The 22,448-nt window shown below is 40.2% G+C and overlaps 1 protein-coding gene across 1 annotated transcript; it reads left to right on the forward strand.

The window, feature by feature from the left end:
• Positions 1–3,904: 3,904 nt before the first annotated feature.
• LOC110201353 (large ribosomal subunit protein uL30-like) lies at positions 3,905–16,667 on the forward strand. Its single transcript, XM_020976926.2, has 4 exons — positions 3,905–4,010; positions 13,041–13,146; positions 15,153–15,188; positions 16,099–16,667. Exons 1-4 carry the CDS (start codon positions 3,905–3,907, stop codon positions 16,655–16,657), a joined length of 807 nt encoding a protein of 268 aa, XP_020832585.1. The 3' UTR covers positions 16,658–16,667.
• The last annotated feature ends 5,781 nt before the right edge of the window (positions 16,668–22,448 follow it).

Below are 22,448 nucleotides of genomic sequence, written 5' to 3' on the forward strand. Positions count from 1 at the left end.
CAAATAAGCACTATCAGGCAAACAAGTCAACATGTTGGCAATGTCTGAAAATGTAGGCCTTATTCCACACGTCTGTCTCCCACCTCTTGGCCAAGAGGTGGCATCCATATTTCACCAACAGTCCTCAGAAGTATTGATTGGTTTGTGCATTCATTAGCATTCTAAAGTCTCTCATTGTTTGGTTGCTTTACATTATTTGGTCATAATGTAAAATCTTTTTCTGGTTCTGCTTACTTTACTCTGTATCAAGTCATATGAATCTTCTCAAATTTCTCTGAATTATTCATATTCGTTGTATCTTATGGCACGATAATATCCACATATCAGTTTGCTTGTCCATTTCCAAATTGATGAATACCTACTTTCCTTCTAGTTTTTTGCTATTACAAAAAGTGCTGCTATGTATATATATTTTTTAATATATGGGCCCTTTCTTTCTGTCTTTTACTTCCTTGGGGTATATGCCTCATTATGGCATCATAATGGCCAAAGGGCATCATTTAGTGACTTTTCTAACATAGTTTTAAATTGATTTCCAGAGTGGTTGGCATAATATACATCTCCTCCCAGAGTGTATTAGCGTTCCTGCTCTCCTACATCCCCTCCAATATATACCATTTTCGTCATTTGTCAACATTGCCAATATTATGGGTATGAGATGACATTAACTGGTTGTTTAACTGTCTTTCTTTTAAAATGGTTAGTGTAGCTTACATTTTTTCTTTTGGAGAAATATTCCTTAACTGTTAAGGATTCTATTGACTTTCCTGGGTGAGGTACATGGTAGGCAAGTTTTTCAGATTCTTTTTCTCTTTCCTTATTATTAAGTGGGAATGTTTGCTGTCAGATGCATTAAAGCAAGCCTTCATCCTCTAAGACCTTTGTTTACATTACTTCACACATTACTTTGTTAGGATTAACCTTGAGGTCCTTAGCTGGTTTGTAGGGCAGAGGTGTCAAACACATGCTTTCTGGGTGACATGAGGCCCACAACACTCCCAAGTGCCACCGAACCAGATTCAAATGCAATTGGGAAATAGTTAACAAAATAGATAAAAATACAATAAGGCATAGATAATATTACATTTTAAAACTAAGTCAATACTTAGGGGAGCCCGCCTCCTCGAGGGATTCTTATGTGAGGTTTAATGGCCCCTGTTTCTATTTGAATTTGACGCAACACCTCTGGTGTAAGGGATAAAAAGGCAGATGAGATGGTTTTTATCCTCAAGGGACTTGAAATCTAGTAGAGGTCTAAGAAAGGCAGATAATATGACTGAGAATGCAATAAAAACATTAGGAAAGGTACAAAAAGAGTTCAGTGGAAATTCAGAAGAAGGGAGGGATCACTTCTGATTTGGAGGCTTCATGGAAGGTCACTTTGAGCTCAGCTTCCATCATGATTTGGATTGCAATTAGTTGGAAGTGAAGTGGAAGTCAGTGGAGAGAAATCAGGCTGAGAAAAGAAGAAGAGGTGGTAAGACATCGGGGAGTTTGATAAATGTTGAAAAGTTCAGTTTGAAGACAATATACAGTACGTGTACGGTGATAAGCCTGGAACTGTAGGTTGAGGACTGCTTAAAGAGATTCCATGTCTGGCAAGTACTTTTTAATCACTTAAAATTGCAGATGCTTAAAGGGTTTTGTCAGTGATGAATATTTCATCTAGTAATCAAATCCCCCAAATCTTAGGAAATGGATGGAAGAAGTATTTCTATAACACCCACTATGTATCTCCCTAAGGCCATCCTGGTGATGAGCCTCCCTCTGAACTTAGCTAGGTTGATTTTCTGATGACAAGCATGTTGTCCATTCCTGGGCTTGCCCTCAAACCCTTCTAGTTTGGTAGAACCAACCAGAACTCGATCTTCACTGGCATAACCTCAAGACCCTAGGATCATCTTTATGCCACAACGAGACATCAGAGAAAGACCTTAGAGGAGGACAGTAAAAGAGCATCTGTGCACTCAGGGTATGTTGGCCTTATTGACTTAGTAGCATCAGTTCTCTCATGAAAGATTGCTCCATAGCAGGAGCTACACAGGCTTTTCTTGACTCACAAATTGACTCAGCAAAGAAGTTATATCAAAGGGTCCCTATCTCTGGCCTAGAATCCGGGGGTAAGGTAATTCAGTAGCTGGCAAAGATCTGATTATCTAACTAATACGGAGAGAGAGGCTTTGGGAATTGAATGCTTCATTTGTGGGGACTCCCTCAAACAACACAGATTAGAAGGCCTCGCACTTTCTCATCCTGTGTGATCCTCATCCATGTTTACCCCCTAAATCCTCCATAAGGGCTCCCACCAATGCTCAGGAGGCCTTCTTGTTGCTTTAATATCTCAGGGGTACAAAGAAACTACTCAGGTCTGAATCAGAGTCAGTCATAAATGGATAAAATTGACCCCTGTTGTAGAGTCTCTGCTTGAAAGCTGAACACTTGATTGAAGATTTAGAATTCATTTGGAAGCCAGAGCCTGACTTATATAATACATATTTTCATGTATTGTTTCTTCAAAGATGCTTTGATTAAAAAAAAAGTCTTTACTTTGGCATGGGCATGCCATTTGGGGTTTGCAAGTCCACTTGCAACAGAGCTAAAAGTTGGATCCTTTATTTTGAACAAAGCCTTTGAAAATACCATGAGACACTTGACCAGTTGTGTTTCACTGAAGGCTCTTTGAAGTGAGGTTTGAATCTTGTTTGTACAAGGGGCAGTTGGGAAACTTTGCAATTGGCGAAGCAGATCAAAACATACTCATTTGTGTTCTTCATGAAGCAGATCTAGCGTCTACCACTGAGCATTCATTCTTTCCCAATCGAAGGAAAATGTTGGATCTTAAGAACTCTGAATTGTTTTCAGTGTTAGAAGTTACTGGGGGTAATACAGTCTGGGCTCAGCACCTAGCTGGTTGTTTAATGTCTCTGTTGAGCTTAGGTTGAACTAATCTTTTCTCCATTTCTCTTAATGAAGCTAAACTATTCTACCTGACTTTTTGCTAATGCCATAGAGAAGTAAACGAAATAAGTGGCTAGGAATTGGTTAGGGTTCTAACCTTTTTACAGTTTTCTACAAAAAATGTGGGTGTGTGCAACACAAATGGCAAGCCTTTTCTGTAAAAAGTGTCTCTTTGGTTAACTTGATTTTGATAATGCTTTCTGTAACAATCTCTTGTCTGAAAAGTTGAAAGTGCACAAATATAGATTTCTGTAATACTATTACCCTGAAATTATATATAGTATACTGCAGTCTAAGAGCTCCAGGTGCTTCCATATCATTGATCCTGGCTATTGGCCGAGACACTGTCTCTTAGCACAGAAGATTCTCAAAGGACAGGCCTTGGAGAGCGGATGTTGGTAGATCGCATGAAGCTGAAAAGGAAGGTCCCTGGTATGGGTCTCATGACCCACCATGTGGCTTGCACTTGGGCAGCTTTGGCTTGCACAGTGCTTGGCACAAAGTAAATACCTAGCAAATGCTTTTTCATTCATCATCCTTGAGTGATGTATTAGCTAAGTGCAGAGCAGTTTATCCTCAGAATGACAGTCACCTGGGCGTAGAATTTTGTGGTCACAGAAACTCTCTGTCTACAAAAACATTGGAAGGCTTGTGATCTGCATCTGGAGAGGAACCTGCATGCCAGCAAAATCATGGCTTTCTGAGAGGCATGGAATAGACAGAAGAGCATTGGATTTGGGGTCAGAAGGCCTGTATTTAAATCCTTTTTTGACCTCTGTGTGACCTTTGTGAGCATAGCTGAGTCACTTAGAACCTCAGTCTGCTCATCTGTAAAAGGAAGGGTTTGGACTGGCTGGTCTATAGGGTGTCTTCCAGCTCTAGATCTTGTGGGTGACTTTGAACAAGTAACTTCTCCATGGGCCTCAGTTTCCTCCTCTGTAGAACGATGAGGATAGGACCAGATGGCCTCTCAGGTACCTTGCAGATCCAGATCAAGTATATTACACTCTTTTGTGGCATTTATGTACCTGAAAATCATCTCTTGGACAGCAGTAAGGCCTGCATTTGAATCCTGTTTTCATGGATGGGAACCAGAGGCACAGAAAGGTTTAGTGACTTTTTCGTCCATGGTTATCCAGTAACAAATTTATGATTAGAATTCTGCATGGTTTACTGGATGGAGTGCTAGACCTGGAGTCAGGCAGGTCCTGGGTTTAAATCTCACCTCCAACACTTATTACTTATACAAACCTATGCAGGTCACTTTCCTTCTGTGTGCCTCAGTTTCCTCATCTGTAAAATAAGGGGGTTGGATTCATTGACCTCTAAGGTCCCTTCTCTCTCTAAATCTATGATCCTACAATGGCTAGCGCTATAGCCGGTGGGCTAAGAGTCCCTGATAAGGAGTTCAGATAGACTTGAACTTTGTTTTGAAGCAGTATTGTAGCAGCCAATTTCTATCTTTTCTGCGTTTCCATTGTTGAGCTTTGCTTGATTAATGGCCTGATGTACAGACATATTTTCATTGGAAATATATTTGCAATGCATTCTGAGTGACAGATTAAAGCATCTCTATTTTAATGTGATCCCCTGCCCCCCTTGGCAATGTGAATCACATAATCCGTCTCTTATCCTTTTTAATAAGCCATGCTCTATGTGAAGCTGGTGACTGAATATTTGATAAGGATTCTAAAAATGTGTTTCATTTATGTTGTCACCAGCATTGGTTTTGGAATGAGCTTCCAATGAAAAAGAGGGAAAGCTCCCTTCTCCCCACTGTACTTCAGAAGGCCCCAGGCACCTGTCAGACAGCATGGTACCTTTGTTCGCTGTTACTGATGTTTTAAGAGTAAGCCATTCATTCATTTAGCAGACATTTGCTGGGCACCTCCTGCATTAAACATTGGGCCATGCCTACTACAAAAGTGGTGGTAGGCATTGTCGTTGCCCTCCAGAAGCTTATTATCTTCTTGTGCAGGCAACAATGTCATGCTCTTAACAGGGAAATAATGAGGAGGATGCCACATAAGCAAATCCTAAGGAAGAGAGGGAGAAGGAACTGGAATGAGCTCTTCTCCGACTCTGATCATGAGTTTCAATGAAAGAAAGAACACTGGGCTTAGAGCGAGATGGTAATAATGATAGCTGAATGAATGAATTAATGGGAAGGATATTAGGGCTTACTATGTGCCAAGCACTGTGCTAAGTGTTGGGGATGCAAATACAAAAGAGATGAGATCACTGCCCTTTGCTGTTGTTGTTCAGTTGTGACTCCATTTGGGGTTTTCTTGGCAGAGATACTGGAGTGGTTTGCTATTTCCTTCTCCAGCTCATTTTACTGATGAGGAAACTGAGGCAAACAGGGTGAAGTGACTTACTCAGGGTCACACAGCTAGTTAAGTCTCTGAGGCTGCCAAATTTGAACTCAGGTCTTCCTGACTCCAGGCCCAGGTCTCCATCTCCTGCAGCACCACCTAGCTGCCCCTTTAGGAGCTTACATTCTAATGGGGGAAAACAACATATTGGGGAGCAGTAGCCAGGGTAGGGTGTTATGATCTTCCTGACTCCAAGTCCTGTGCTGCATCTATTAGCCCAGGCTGACTTGGGGGTCCATTCCAAGCTCCTACCAACTCACTAGTTGTGTGACCTTGGACAAGTTACTTTTCCTCCATGAGGCATCCTTTTTTCATATGAAAGAGCATGGGTGATATTTATATTATCTGTCTCGCAGGATTATTGTAAGGAAGGTGCTTTAGAATTCAAGGAAGGAAGGATGGAAGGAAACATTTATTCATTGCCTACTGTGAATGAAACACTGAGCTAAACTACAAATATCGTCTCATTTGATTCTCACAACAACCCTCGGAGTTAGCTGCTATTATTATCCCCATTTTACACTTTAGGAAACTCAGGCAGACAGAGGTTAAATGACTTGCAAGTCACACAGCTAGTAAGTTTCTTTCCTTTTTTTGGAGGCAATCAATCAGGGTTAAGTGACTTGCCCAGGGTCACACAGCTAGTAAGTGTCTGAGGTGGGATCTGAACACAGGTCCTTCTGACTCCAGGGTTTGTGCTCTATCCATTGTGTCACCTAGTTGCCCCTCTAGTAAATTTATGAGCCTGGATTTGAACTCAGATTTTCCCAACTCCATGCCCTACACTATATCCTCTGTACCACCTAGCCGAGACCCAAGACATTTCCCATGACAGGCCCTGGGATCATATAGATTTCAGTCCATTAGGGGATGGGGGGAATGTCTCACCATCAGGATCCTACCCATGGCTATGTGAACCCAGAATCTCTTTGAGTATGTGAGTATGTGGCAGTGGGGGCTGGGGGGGAAGTGGACCTGGGATTGAGAGGTTCAGTTGCCACTAATCTTTGACAAAACCGTACGTCGTGAAGGATCAATAAGGAGTTCCATATGTCATCCTAGCAAGGTGCATGTTCCTCAGCAATGAGCCAGAACACATACCCAGCCCCATGCCTAGCAAATCAGGAATCAGGAGCTATATTTAAGAGTCAGAAAGACCTGAGTTCAAATCATGCCTTAGACACTTGTTAGCTGTGTGACCCTGGGCAAGTCACTTAACTTCTCTCAGGCTCAGATTCCTCATCTGTAAAATGGGAATAATAATCATACCTCACAGATATGGATGAGATAACATGTACAGCTGGGGTCTGTTAATTTGCATTTTTTATATTTTGGTAACCATATTTCAATAGAAGTGGTTTCCTGGGTATTCCAATGCATAGGCTTCTCCAGAATGCCAAAGGGGAAAAAGTTAACAATCCTTGTCTTAGAAACTTGTCAGGGTATTGGGAGGTTAAATGACCTGCCCAGAGTCACATGGTCAGTAAATATCTAGCAGGACTTGAATCTTAGCTTAGAGGCCATTTCTTTTTTCTACTATGATATAGTACTTTTCTTTCTTTTTTATTTAATATTTTATTTTTTCCCAATTACGTGTAAAAACAAATTTAACATTGTTTTTTTTCAAATTTTGAGTTTCAAGTTCTCTCCCTCCCTCCCTTACTCCTTTCATTGAAAAGGCAAGCAATTTGACGTAGGTTATGTTATACATGTGTAGTCATACAAAACACATTTCCATGTAAGCCATTCTATGAAAGAAAACACAGAGAAAAACACCAAGCAAAATAAAGAAAGTAGAGAAAAAAAATTCTTTGATGTGCATTCAGGATCTACCAGTTCTTTCTCTGGAGATGGACAGCACCTTTTCATCATAAGTCCTACAGAATTGTCTTTTATCACTATATTGCTGAGAATAGCTAAATTATTCATAGTAGATCATCATTCAGTATTGCTGTTACTGTGTATAATGTTCTCCTCATTCTGCTCATTTCACTTTGCATCAGTTCATGTAAGTCTTTCTATGTTTTTCTGAGAGCATCCTGCTCATCATTTCATAAAGCACGATAGTATTCCATCACAATGATCACAACTTGTTCAGCCATTCCCCAATTTGATGGACATGCCCTCAATTTCCAATTCTTTGCCACCACAAAAAGAACTGCTGTAAATATTTTTGTACACATAGGTCCTTTTCCTTTTTGTTTTTTATCTCTTTGTGATACAGACATAGTACTGGTATTGCTGGGTCAAAAGGTATACATGGCTTTATAGCCCTTTGGGCATAGTTCCAAATTGCTCTCCAAAATGGTTGAATCAATATACAACTTCATCAACAGTACACTAGTGTTTTAATTTTTCCACATCCCTTTCAACATTTATCATTTTCCTTTTCTGTCATATTGGCCAATCTGACGATGTGAGGTAGTAGCTCAGAGTTGTTTTGATTTGCATCTCTCGTCAATAGTGATTTAGAGCATTTTTTCATATGATTATAGATACCTTTGATTACTTTGTCTGAAAACTGCCTGTTCATATCCTTTGACCATTTCTCAATTGAGAAACGGTTCTTATTTCTATAAATTTGACTCAGTCTTTACTGACTGAAGTCTTTATCAGAGAAACTCACTGTAAACATTTTTTCACAAAAATAACTACCAAGTGTGTATTTCTCTCTATCCTATTTCCCCCTGTTTATCCTACTCTCTCTCTCTCCTTTTATCCTGTCCATTCTCAAAAGTGTTTTGCTTCTGACTTTTACTTCCCCAAAACTGCCCTCCCTTCAACAGCTCCCCTCCCTTTCTCTTATCCCCTTCCCTTCCTACTTTCCTGTATGGTAAAATAGATTTCTACACCCAACTGAGTATGTATGTTATTCCTTCTGAGCCAATTCTGATGAGAGTAAAGTTCATGTGCTCCCCTCCCCACTTCCCCCATTTCCCCCCACCACCTTAAAATCTCTTTAAGGCCTCTTTTATGTGAGATAATTTATGCCATTCTATCTCTCCCTTTCCCCTTCACCCAATGCATTCTTCTTTTTCATCGCTTAATTTTATTTTTAGATAACCATACCATCACATTAAACTCACACCTCTGCTTTCTGTCTATGTATACACCTTCTAACTGCCATAATAATGAGAAAGTTTTTAGGAGTTATAAAAATTATTTTCACATGTAGAAATATAAACAGTTTAACCTTATCGAATTCCTTATGATTTCTCTTTCCTGTTTACTTTTTTATGCTTCTTTTACATCTTGTATTTGGAAGTCAAATTTTCTATTCAGCTCTGGTCTTTTGATTAGGAATGCTTGAAAGTCCTCTGTTTCACTGAATGTCCATTTTCCCCTGAAGCATTACATTCACTTTTGCTGGGTAGGTGATTCTTTGTTGTAATCCTAGCTCTTTTGCCCTGTGGAATATCATATTCCAAGCCTTCTGATTCTTTAATGTAGAAGCTGATAAATCTTGTGTGATCCTGACTGTGGCTCCATGATATTTAAATTGTTTCTTTTTGGATGCTTGCAGAATTTTATCCTTGATCTGGGAGGTCTGGATTTTGGCTATAATATTCCTGGGAATTTTCATTTTGGCATCCCTTTCAGTAGGTGATCAGTGGGTTCTTTCAATTTTTATTTTACCATGTGGTTCTAGAATATCAGGACAGTTTTCTTTGATAATTTCTTGAAAGATGATGTCTAGGCTCTTTTTTATCATGACTTTCAGGCAGTCCAATAATTCTTAAATTATCTCTCCTGAAACTGTTTTCCAGGTCAGTTGTTTTTCCAATTAGATGTTTCAAATTTTCTTCTATTGTTTCATTCTTTAGGTTTTGTTTTATTGTTTCTTGATGTCTCCTAAACTCAGTAGCTTTCATTTTGCCCAATTCTAACTTTTAAGGAATTATTTTCTTCAGTGAGCTTTTGTACCTCCTTCCCCATTTGGCCAATTCTACTTTTTAAGGAGTTTTTCTCTTTGGTAAATTTTTGTATATCTTTTTTTCTAATTGGTCAATTCTGTTTTTCAAGGCATTCTTCTCTTCATTGGATTTTTGTGCCCCTTTTACCATTTGGCCTATTCTGTTTTTAAGGTGTTATTTTCTTCAGTATTTTTTTGTGCCTCCTTTACCAAGTTGTTGACTCTTGTTTCATGATTTTTTTGTATCACTCTCATTTCTGTTCCCAATATTTTCTCTACTTCTCTTACTTGATTTTTAAAATCCTTTTTGAGCTCTTTCATGGTTTGAGACCAAGTCATATTTTTCTTTGAGGGTTTGGATGCAGGAATCTTGACTTTGTTGTCTTCTGAGTGTGTTTTGATCTTCTTTGTCACCATAGTAACTTTCTATGGTCAGAATTTTTTTTTCTGTTATTTGCTCATTTTCCAGCCTATTTATTGACTTTTAACTCTATGCTAAAGTGGGGCTCTCCTTCTCAAGTGGAGAGAGCACTGTCCCAAGCTTCAGGTTTTTTGTACAACTCTTTTCAGAATTAATTCTGGGGAACTGTAAGTTTTTGGTTCTTCCAAGGTAGTATGATCTAGGAAGAAGTGTGTTTACTAGTCTCTTGTACTGTGTACTGGTTTGTGAGTGACCACAAGCACTCTTTTCAACCCTGGAACTGTGATCAGGGTCCCTGCTCTCCTGCAGCCAGAAGCTGTGCTGTGCTGGTGCTCCTCCTCACACTGGGACTAAGACCCAGTACTGTGACCCAGATCCAGGTATAGGCAATGCAACAGAGTCCTGCCTCTGGTGCCAGCAAAGGGACCCCTGTAAATCTCCTTCTGACCCATTGTCCAATCCCCTACTGTCTGTGGACTGAGAGGTCTAGAAACTGCCACTGCTGCCATTGATTCAGTCTCCCTAGTGATATGGTACTTTTTCTAATGTTAAATCCAACTGACAACTAAATTAAACTAACATTTAGTTTTAAAAAAAAACATGCCCTACTTCTCTCTCCCAATGTCTGAGAACCTTGCTGACCCACAAACTGAAATTAATCTTACCCTTCATGTATTTATATGAAGAGTGGGTGCTGGGACAGGGATGTCATTGATTGATCCACTAATTGGTGGTTACATTCAAGAGTCTGCTACAAATGTATTCCCAGGGGGTCTGACGATAGAGAAGCCCCACTCTAGCTGACAAGAGCAATTCCCCATTGGTGCTACAAGGCTCAGCCCCAGTGCTAACACTTGAGTATTTCTCCCGTGTGTTGCATTTAATGGCCTAAGTGATAAATAGCCTGCTAGTCAACTTCCTTTCTGCAGTGCTCCTGGATTTTCTGGCAGAAAGATAGGTTAGTTGTAATGTGGATATAAAACAGGACAGCAAAGCCTCACCGAGAATTTCTCCATTTGTGAATTTTTCTAAGGATGTAGGTCACTCTCTAGCAGCAAGGCTTTCTTCCCATCAAATAGATATGTTAAATCGGGGAGAATCTCTGAAGGCAATGTTGTACTTCCATTGCTTTAAAAAGCATCGCTTTGTTTTATCATGTTACTTGATGGAAGGTTCACCAAAATATTACTCAGAATCTTCTGGCAACTGAACAGCAGCATCTTTTTTCTCCATTTAGCCTTTGAATGACCAGTGTAGCCAAGATGTTTGCACATTTCTTGATTTTGATTGAGCAATTATAGAAAGTTCTAGTAGCGAGTATAACCTTTCAGCTTATCTCAATGCACGTTAGGTCAAGAAATATGCAATATTTTAATCTCTTTAATCTTTTATTTTCCCTAATGACATGTAAAAACAGTTTTAAAGCTTGTTTTAAAAAAAATTGAGTTCCAAATTCTCTCCCTCCCTTCCTTTCCCCCCTCAGTGAGAAGGTAAGCAATTTCATATAGGTTATAAATGTATAGTCATGCAAAATATATTTCCACATTAGTCATGTTGTGGAAAAAAAGACACAGACAGAAGAAAAACCCAAGAAAAATAAAGCAAAAAAAGTATGCTTTGATCTGCATTCAGACTCTTTCAATTGAAATATGCAATATTTTAACACACAGCACACAATCCACGGTTTAAGTGGACATAGTCACCCTTGCGGTGGCATTTGTTAAGGCTTTATATCTCACATGTATATTCTTAGGTCTGTTGAACAATGGGATGCTGAAATCCCAATGAAGGAATTCCCTTCACTTGTACGGGTTGCACCCCATCAGTGACTTAGTAGGTAAAAAAAATAAAATAAAAGTATGGAATATTTATGAAGTTCTTTTAAGTTTGCAAAGTGCCTTACATGTTATCTCATATGATCCTTAAAAGGTTCCTGTGAAGTAGATGCTATTATTATCCCCATTTTATAGATGAGGACACTGAGGCTAAGAAAGGTTAAATGACTTGCCTAAGGCCATACAGCTAATGAGTTAGGATTTGAACCCAAGTCTTCTTGGTTTTATATCCAGCATAGAGGTCACTAATTCCTAGGGGATGAATTTTGGGGTACAGAGATGTTGATGATTTGCTTAGAGTCACACAGCTAGTGAGTGTCAGATTAAAGGTTTAAATATATATTTGATATAACTATTATTATGCATCATGTACACATATGCACACATACATGTATATATGCATGTCTGTGTATATATATGTATATATGTATATGTATATATGTATACATGTATGTATATATCATATACATACGTGTGTGTGTGTGTGTGTGTGTGTGTGTACCTTCCTGATGCCAACACTGTTAGCTACATTGTTTTGTAACTCCTATAGATTTGAAAGAAATAAAAAAGAACATATATTGAGCAAACATAGTGGGGTATTTGAAAGATCTCTGAGCCACAAGTCAGGAGATGTAGGTTCAAGATTGTCATTTTCAGTCATCTTCATGAGAAAATCTATTCCCTTCTCTAGTAAAGCCACTGCTTGTGTTTCTCTATAAGATACATAAAAGGCAGTGTTCTTCTTAACCTTAGATCTTTTCAGAGACAATTTTTCCTAAGAGAGTGAGTGAAAAAAATTTAATGAGAGCAAGCAAGCTCACGGACCTTGGGGAAAATTTCCAACTCAGTAAAAACATATGCAAATTTCTTAAAAATGACTTCCCTAATTTGAGAATATAATTCTGTAAAGAACCAGGTATACCAGCCATGTTGCAACAAGACTGACTGACCAATTGATAGCTGTTTTGATTGATACCTGGTTGAGCTGCCCCTGAAAGGACCAGAGAAGATTCTGGGAACAGACTCTGGGAGTAGAGACAACAGAAGACTAAGATTGCCTTCTGGAACTCAAGCAGGCAGGAAAGCCCTCTTTACACAGTCAGCAGACATTTATTAGTAATATGTCAGGCTCTGAAGTTACCACCCCTGCCCTCAAGGGGCAGGTTCTACTAGGGAGTATATGAGGGAGTCAAGTCTTCCTGCCTTAACCATATCTTTTCTTTACGGTGTGCCTTCTTCAGGACAATATGCACATTGTTTTCCTCATGTGATTGTGTGTCTCTCAGGTGTTACTAGAAAGTCACCTCTCTTTGAAGATTTCTCCAGCAAGCAAAGCATATAGATGTATTGTTGTTCATGGCATAGAGTGCCAAAGGGTCTTATGAGAGGTCAGCCCAAGGGGCTTTGGTCTAGGTAGGCAGTCACAAGGAGAGTGCTCTTTTAAGGAACAGTGGCAGTATTGGGTTAATTATTATTGCCAGAGCAAGAAATGGAAAACAGAAAGGGAGATGCTAGCTAGGGACTGGTGTCTTGAGGAGATGATAAAAAAAATATTAGCACTGGATGCTATGCTGTACTCCAGAAAAAGAAAAAGAAAAGGATCAGAATAGAGGAAGTGAGAGAAAGAACTCAGAAGATCTGGGTGTCTTTGAGGCCAGCTCACTACCTGGAATTGTCAGGGTATATCCTTCATATTGGAGTCCAAGAATGCTCCTCAACACTCCCTGAAGGGTCAGTGGTAACATCAGAATAGAATACTGGATTAGGAATCAGGAAGACCTGAGTTCAAATCTTGCCTTAGATGCTTGCTTACTAGCTGTGTAACCCTAGACAAGTCTCCTTAGTTTTTTCACCTATAAAATGGGAATAATGAAAGTACCTAATTCTCCCTCCTACCCCACCCGAGGGTGTTTATAAGAATAGAATGTGATATTTGTATAGTGCTCTGTAAACTTTAAAGCTGTTGTTGTTATTATTATTTTAAAGCTTTCTACACTCCAAACTCTGTGCCTGATATGAGGTCTGATAGATATGCCTCTCCTCCTTCCCCCTCCTCCAGCCACACACTCCTAAAAGGGACAGAAAGAACAAGTCAGTTCTAAATTTAGGGAGACAATATAGCATAGTAGAGAGGAAGCATGTTATGAATCCATGGATATAGGGCACTGGACTTGCAATCAGGAAGATCTGGGTTCAAATCTTTCCTCATATATTTAGAGGTTATATGGTCCTTGGCAAGTCATGTAACCCATTTTGCCTCAGTTTCTTAATCTGTAAAATGAAGGGTTGGACTTGATGTCCTCTAAGGTCAACTTTGCCTCTAAATCTATGATCCTAATGACCAAATCAAGCAAATCCTGCTGTGTAAACAGCAACAACATTTTTTCTTTCCAGGTTTAGATTTAAGATCCAATGAATTTTCTCAGCCTCACAGGGCTCCACTATCCTGAAACAGATTATTGGTAGGAGTAGGGAGGGGCTGATTGTTATGCTGTCTATTCCAAACCTTCATTAAAAGCATCAGTTCATGTTTATGTTATTGCCCCCCCCAAAATGGCTAAGTAGGCAGATGCCTAACAATGTGGCCTCAGTTTCCCCATCCACAAAGTGAGGAGCTCAGGCTACATTTCCTCCAAGGACCCCATCCAGATGTAATGTTCTGTAATTCTAAGTCTTCCTGCCTTAACTACATCTTTTCTTTATGGTATGCCTTCTTCAGTACAGTAAGCATATTGTTTTCCTGATGTGATTGTGTGTCTCTCAGGTGTTGCTAGAAAGTCACCTCCGTTTGAAGATTTCTCCAGCAAGCAAAGCATATAGAATGTATTGTTGTTTGTGGCATAGAGTGCCAAAGGGCCTTATAAATTGGAACCTAAAGAAAAGGAGTCCAACCTCTCTTCGCCCTTTTCAAAGCAGACCTTGAAGTTCATGGCTAGACCTTGTAGAGGCTCACTTTTAAATGTGTGATGAAGGGCGGCACTCGGGACATCATTGAGTCCACAGCCGCCACCACCAGGACCATAGGCTCAGTAGGTAGCAGTTTCAGTTTTCCTTGACTCTCATAAAAAGAAAAAGGGCATTTATAAATAGCTAGCTATCAAACCTTAAATCCCAGGAATACGTCTAACCAACAATACATTGTTGTCCACTCAGATCCCTCTCCTATGAGAGATTCATCCTATTAAAAGATTATAGTTACTGCCTGGAGATCTCTACAGATACATCATCAAAGCTGAACTTTTTTATAACCCATAACCATTAAGGAATGAAACTGTTAAATAACCCCTGCCAGTCAGTCACAAGGAAAGACTATTAAACCTTTTATGTTGATGTGAACATTCCAGAAGTTAAAACACTTAATTCTATTAAAAGAGATAAATCTCTCTTAAGAATGCAGGCCACTTGGGGTACACATTAAAGGATGTTTCCATTGTCACCATTGCCAAAGTAGTTAAAACTGTTGGGTCAAAAACCCAAACCCTAGGGTGCTGCTGGCTCCTATTCCTGGCAACTGCTTATAAGCACTTAGTGTGTATTCTCCTAGGGAATCAATTCAAAAACAAGGCTCTGCTCTTCCCCTGCCCTCCCTCCCCACCCCCGCAAAAAAAATTCAACCTCACAGAATCTAATTCTAATTCAACTGCCATAAGAGAGCCTTCAGAAGCCTTCCACGGTTGGCACAACCAGTCTTCTGAAGATCTATTTGCTTGATTTCCAGCCCTTGCAATATAGCATGGAACACAGTCACTAGTTGGAATTGTCCAAAAATCTTCTAATCATGGAATTCCATGATACCAATTAGATTGGACCCCCCACTGTACTGGTTGGTGAGGTAATAATGGAGGCCAAGGACACAAAGGAAGGGGGAGCACCAGGGTAGGGGAGGAGTGAGGAGAGGAGCCATCAAAGGCAGATTGTCTGACTGATACCTGTACCATTGAGCAAACCTTTTGGCGAGATGATTTTGGGGAAGTGGATTTAGAAACATCTACTGGCAAATGTTGAACAAACCATCTTATTAAGGAAGCTTCAGGGTTAGTACAAATGAATGGTCTCTGATTATCAAAGTTTGCCTAAAAGGGAGAAGAGAGGCATGAACTTCTGCTGAGAAAAATCTAATGAGCCAATGAGGTCAAATAAGTATCATTATTATTTTACTTTTATATCTGGCTGGCATGCTGTAATTTAATCTTGTTATAGCTCTTTTTTCTTTATTTGTTTATGATAGAAGCCATAAATTATTGTTGGGAAGGTAGTTTTCAAGTAACATGACAATAGTGGAAGGCCCTAAAGAATTCTAGTGCCCAGAGTATGTGAAACCCACTAGGAAGGGCAAATCTATGTATGTTCTAAAAACTGGAACCTCATTGAGCAGTCCCCTCTGTTCCCATTACCTTTGTATCCCTAGTGTTTAGCACAGTTCCTGACACATAGTAAGTGCTTAATGCCTGTTGATTATTGATTGATTGATAGAATTATTAAGTCATTCTAACAATATTGAAAATGAAACCTTTTGGCTTAGATTCTTATAATCTAGCCATGGGCTCAGATTCTTAAAATCTAGCCAATAGCTCACTAATATTCAGACTCCTTAAGAGTCTGCATAAGTAAAATCCGGCTGGCTACAATGGCATGCAAAGCTGGCATCTACTATGTACCTGCTGAACCCAAGTTAGCTTTTATGATCAAAATCAGAGGTATCAATGGTGTTAGCCCAAAGGTCCAAAAAGTTTTGCAGCTTCTTCGTATTCACCAAATATTCAATGGCACTTTTGTTAAGCTTAACAAGGCTTCGATTAACATGCTGAGGATTGTGGAACCATATATTGCGTGGGGTTACCCAAACCTGAAGTCTGTGAATGATTTGATTTACAAACGTGGTTATGGCAAGATCAAGAAACAGAGAATTGCCCTGATGGATAATGCCCTTATTGCAAAATCTCTTGGTAAATGTGGAATTATCTGCATGGAAAACTTGATCCATGAGATCTACACTGTTGGCAAGCACTTCAAAGCTGCCAGCAACTTCCTGTGGCCCTTCAAATCATCTTCTCCACGAGGCAGAATGAAGAAAAAGACTACACATTTTGTGGAAGGTGGAGATGCTGGTAACAGGGAAGACCAGATCAACAGGCTTATTAGAAGAATGAACTAAAGGTCTCTACCATGATTATTTTTCTAATGGTCTGTTAATAAAAATGCCTGTGACAAAAAAACAAAAAAGAAAATGAAACCTTTTATCTTTTGGAGACCAGCTGATGACTGAACAAGAGGTCCTTCTATGACCAATGAGATGCATCAGAAACTCTGGAGTCAGGTTTATTTCCCTTCTCTGATGTGAGTCACTTTGCATTTTGGGGCCTCAGTTTCCTTCTCTGTAAAATTAGAGGTGGGAATCAGATGGCCTCAGAGCTCCCTGCTAGCTCTAGGCCTAGGAGCCTGTGATCCTATACCTGGCAAGTGATACCCAGTTTCTACCCTGAATGATTTGCTCTATGAGGAAGGAAAAGAGAAAGAAGGAGTTTTCTTCTTTTCCTGGCAGCTAAATAATATAGCAGATAGAGTACTGGTTTTGGACTCATAAAAAGGGTGTGTGTATGAATAAGCATGTTTATAGTGCCTACTATATGCCTAGGTACTGTGCTACGTGCTTTTTGCAAATATTATTTTATTTGACTCAGGTCTTCCTGACTCCAGGCCCAGTATTCACTGTACCTCCAGCTACCAGGGAATTCAAGGAGTTAAGACCTGAGTTTATATGCCCAAAGGGCTATAAAAATGTGCATACCCTTTGACCCAGCAATAGCACTTCTAGGGCTATATCCCAAAGAGATCATACAAATGGAAAAAGGACCCACATGTACAAAAATATTCATAGCAGCTCTTTTTGTGGTGGCAAGGAATTGGAAATCGAGAGGATGCCCATCCATTGGGGAATGGCTGAGCAAGTTGTGGTATATGAACGTAATGGAATAATATTGTGCTATAAGAAATGATGAACAGGCTGACTTCAGAAAAACCTGGAAAGACTTGTATGGACTGATGCTGAGTGAAGTGAGCAGAACCAAGAGAACTCTGTACACAATAACAGCCACGTTGTGTGATGACTAATATTGATAAACTTAACCCTTCCCAGCAATACAAGGATCTAAGACATCTCCAGAGGCCTTGGGATGGAAAATGCTATCCACATCCAAAGAAAGAACTATGGAGTTTGAATGCAGATCGAAGCATACTATTTGCTATTTTTTTTCTTCTGTTGTGTTTTGTTTCCTCTTTCTGGTGGTTCCTCCTATTGGTTCTAATTCTTACCTACAATATCACTAATGTGAAAATATGTTTAATAGGAATATATATGTATAGCCTATATCAGATTGTGTGCCATCTTGGGGAGGGATTTGGGGAGGGAAGGGAAGAAAAATTTAAAACTCAAAAGCTTATGGAAGTGATTGTTGATAATTTAAAATAAATTAAAATTTTTTTAAAAGACCTGAGTTTAAATCCAGCCTCAGATACTTGCTAGCTGTGAGACTTTGGGCAAGTCATTTCACCTCCTTATGCCTCAGTTTCTTCAAATGTGAAAATGTAGATAGTAATAACACTTACCTCCCAGGGTTGCTGTAAGGATCAAATGAGATAATATTTGTAAAATGCTTTGCACAGTGCCTGGCATGTAGTAAATGCTTGATAAATGCTTGTTTCCTGCTTCCCTTCCTTCCCTTAAGCTCTTAAAGGTAGTAAAAAATAGGTTGCATGTATGTGTGTGCATGTGTGCATGTTTGCGCATGTGCATGCTTATCCCTGCTCTGAAAAGTCCCCTGGAATATGAGACTACCTCACTTCGTCAACATGTCTGAAGTTACAGGTAGATATCTACCCTCCACAGTCAAGAATGGAGACATTTCCTAGTAAATTTCTGGTGGCAGCAAAGGAATCCTTTGGAAAATCCCAAGGAATGCCAGATACTCCTGAATAGCTCCTGGACTTCCCAACTGAGGGAGAGAGCTGTGGAAAGAAGTAAGCCCTTACTACAGGGGTTAGAGGTTGGGTGGCAAGAGGAAGGTAGAAGTACCACTATAGTTAAGCACAAAGGGGCCATAAGACCAAAAGATCAGAAATTTAGAATTCTAACTAGTCTAACTCCATCATTTTATAGATGAGGAAACTGAGACCCAAAGAAATCCAAGTGACTTGCAAAAGTCACACAGGTAGTAAATGTTAAAGGGAGGATTTGATTCCAGGCCTTCTGACCTTGAGTTCAGCTGCCTCATTTTACAAAGGAGGAAACGGAAACATAGAGGTGAAGAGACTCACTTGATATTACACAGTGAGTAGAGTTGGCACTGGAATCCAAGCCTCTCACTGTCTCCCCCCACCTACCCCAACATACCAAACCAGGCTACCTTTATAAGGAAAGAGTCCCAGACTGGAAGTCAGGTGCCCTGTGTCAACACAAGTCCTGCCACTCACTCATAGGGCCTTAACAAGTCACTTTGATTCTATGCTTAAATTTCACAGAATCATCAAGCTGGAATGGACCTAAGAGGACATATGGTCCCATCCATGCCTTTTCTGAACCCTCCACTGAATTCCTAAGCAGGTATAAACAGCTTAATTGTTTCATTGGTATTAACCTGGCCTCTCCAAGTAAGCTTCTGGAAGGCAGGAGCCACCAGCTATACTTTCCTGCTGCCCTCCCCCAGTGCTTATCACAGTGGGTACTGGACCACGAGTCATAAGCTCCATAAAATAGGGAGGATAATACCAGTTGCTCTACCTAATTTGCAAGGTTGCTCTGCAAAGAAAGTGAAATCACTGATGGGAAGATGTGTTGCACAAAGTTTCTTCCAAATCGTATTTTGGGTAGGCATTTAGACTTAACCTGGGATTCACTGTCATAGGGAATTCCTGGTGAAGAAATTCTTTCCACCGAGACAGATCTGCCTCTGCCTCTGCATTTCCAGTCTTGGGGAGTTGCCTGGGGCACCAAGAAATTGAATGATTTGCCCAAGGTCTTACAACCAGTATTTATCAGAGGCAGAATTTGAACCCACATCTTCCTGACTTGGAAGCCTATTCTTTATCTACTACACCACACTACCTGGTTGATGTCATTGCTATTGTTCATCCTTAGTTTTTGAAGAGGACTGGTGAGATCACTGGGTGATGTCATGACTCGCACATGAATTGGATTTAAATGAGGCAGAGCTGCACAAAGTCGTCAGCTTCACTCTCTCTTCCAGAGTCATCGAAGTCCAGTGACAAGACCAAAGCCAAGACATTAGTGATATCCTCATTCTCATTGTTTCTCCTCAAAGCTATGCCATGATTTGAAACAGTGGGACATCCATGGCCCTGTCCAGGATCCTCCACCATGGCAATTGGGCTCAGGGATTAGAGGTCACAGTTTCTTGGTACAACATGCCGCAAGGAGTTGGAGAACCACCTGCACAGTCATTCACACACCTCATCAAAAAGAGGTATTTGTAGAAATCTAAGGATGATGGATTGGGTAAGAGCTGAGAGCATTTTTACCAAATGGGCCAAATTGTCATCTACATCATGGTGCCTTAAAAGTTAATGTGCCTTGATGCAAACTAATGCAATTATAGCATTAAATTTTGCTAAAGATCGAAGGTGTTTGAAATTAAGCCAGAGCTGGAGTGCTCTAGCTCCGGAAAGTGAGTATCCCATCTTTGATGAAGAGAAGACATAAACTAATCCCCATTGTGTTAATGGATGTTATAACCTACCTTTTCAGCCTTTTACTTTCTTTTTTCCTACATTCTTCTTTGCATTGGACTTATTTGAAACCATGTTTTTTCAACTCTGTCATGTTGTAAGGGCTTTGAAAGCAGGGGCTGTGCTATAGCTAAACTTGTCTCCTCAGTGTCTAGCATAGTTCTGTGTATCAGATTGTAGTGTCAGACCAGGAAGAAAACTTCCAGGTCTTAGGACCCTGGATCTGTGGCTGGCAGAGACTTCAAGGTCATACTCCACCTCTTCATTTTATAGATGAGGAAACTTAGGCCCAGAGAATATAGTAGACACTTATTGTTTGTAGAATTGAATTAAACAAGGGGATGTCACCTTACGCAGAGAATAGATTCCTTGTCTTAGGTGGAGGGTTACTAGCTGCTAGTATTGGAAGACAAATTTCACCCCTTCCACAATTTTGCCACAGGATGGGCCTACAAGAAGCATTCTAATTTGTCTTGGTGTAGGTGGTCTGGGTAAGGGAATATACCAAATGGCCTCTCACAGTCCATTATATCTACATTAACTGTAAAATCTACGTTATCTGTAAAATAAGCTTGAGAAGGAAATGGCAAACCACTCCAGGGTGGTTTGGTGACTCCCCAAAAGGGGTCACAAAGAGTTAGACACAATTGAAAAACAACTGAACAACAACAACAACAACAGTTTGCTTTCAATACTCTCCTCTCCTCTCCTCTCCTCTCCTCTCCTCCTCTCTCTCCTCTCCTCTCCTCTCCTCTCCTCTCCTCTCCTCTCTCCTCTCCTCTCCTCTCCTCTCCTCTCCTCTCCTCTCCTCTCCTCTCCTCTCCTCTCCTCTCCTCTCCTCTCCTCTCCTCTCCTCTCCTCTCTCTCTCTCTCTCTTCTCCCATATGAGCTTGAAAATGAAATTCAGCAAGGGGACATTCTCCTCTTATAAATATGTTTGTAACTCTCAAATGAATTTGCTTTGAGATTGCAGGAGAAAAAGAGGACCTAAACGTCTAGGTAGGTAAAAAAACAAAACTTCAAACCAGCCAATCAAGTCCAAGGGCAAAAAGTGTTCAAATGGCTCCAGTGTCAGGGTGGAAATAACCATGTGGAAGGCCATCTCTCTTTGTTTGCACTGCTGCATTTATCTTTGCTTTGTTTTCTGGGCAAGGTGCAGCATTTAGACGAGCTTTGTTGTGGATGTGTGTGGGAGGAGATTGGTGATTAATAACTGAATCTCTTCCCTTGGATGTCTGGCTAAAGAAACAAAAGGTCCAGAAGTGACTTTGCAGTGGGGAAAGGTCCAGGTATGGAGGGTTTGGGCAGCAATAGCCACTGCTCTTTGGGAAATCATGATCATCCCCCAAGCTGTGGGCTTGCCACTTGGCTTAGTATTTTGTCAGTAACAAAGAGCAGTGAAATTGTACCACTACCGAAGGCAGCTCATCTATATTCAGGCAAGATTGGAAAAGAAATGAGGTGCTGGGAGAAATCCAAATCAAATGCCTGTCTGCTGGGATCCAGGCTTCACTCTACTCTTAATCAGCTATGTGACCTTACAAAAGTCATTTTCCTTCTTTGGTTTTCCTGACTTTCCCTATAGATTATCTTATCTGCTTGATCTTCCTCACACAGGAATCACTATGTGAATAAAAGCTATGTGTTTGACAAAGAAGAAAGCACTGTTCAAAGAACCATAAGGTTTTACACTGTAATCTCAACCTTCCTATTAATATCTAGTCCATTACCACACACAGGTTCATGACCTTAGAGTCATTCTCAACTCATCACTTTCCCTCATATAACCACCACCCAACTTCATAGTCCCATCATCTGAACTATTGCAATAGCCTCCTAATTGGTCTCCCTGCCTCCAGCCTACTCCCTCTCTGATCCATCATCTATATAGCTGCCAAAGTAATTTTCTTAAGAAACATTTCTAGCTATGTCAGTCCTCTGCTCAATAAACTCCCTATGACCAATAAGATCAAACACAAATTCCTTTGTTCACCATTTAAAGCTCTTTATAACATTTCTAGTCTTATATAACATTTCCCTTTATACATTCTTTGGTCCAGCCGGTCTGGCCTCCTTGCTGTTTCTCACACATGGCACAAGACCTCTAGTCTCCATGCTTTTTCAAGGATTCTCCCTCATGCCAGAAATGCCTCCCTTCCTCATATTTGCCTCTAATCCCTAGTTTTCTTCAAAGCTCATCTCTA

The sequence above is a fragment of the Phascolarctos cinereus genome, unplaced genomic scaffold (genome assembly GCF_003287225.1).
Source record: "Phascolarctos cinereus isolate Bilbo 61053 unplaced genomic scaffold, phaCin_HiC Scaffold_8;HRSCAF=390, whole genome shotgun sequence".
NCBI lineage: Eukaryota > Metazoa > Chordata > Mammalia > Diprotodontia > Phascolarctidae > Phascolarctos > Phascolarctos cinereus.

Bases quoted from the DNA above. Each gene is read 5' to 3' on its own strand.
- LOC110201353 (XM_020976926.2), top strand. From the start codon at position 3,905: ATGAGGATAGGACCAGATGGCCTCTCAGGTACCTTGCAGATCCAGATC. The intron at 4,011-13,040 runs GTAAGGCCTGCA...TGTCTTGAGGAG, and splicing joins AAATCATCTCTTGGACAGCA to ATGATAAAAAAAATATTAGC. The intron at 15,189-16,098 runs GTCTTCTGAAGA...AGACTCCTTAAG, and splicing joins TTCCACGGTTGGCACAACCA to AGTCTGCATAAGTAAAATCC.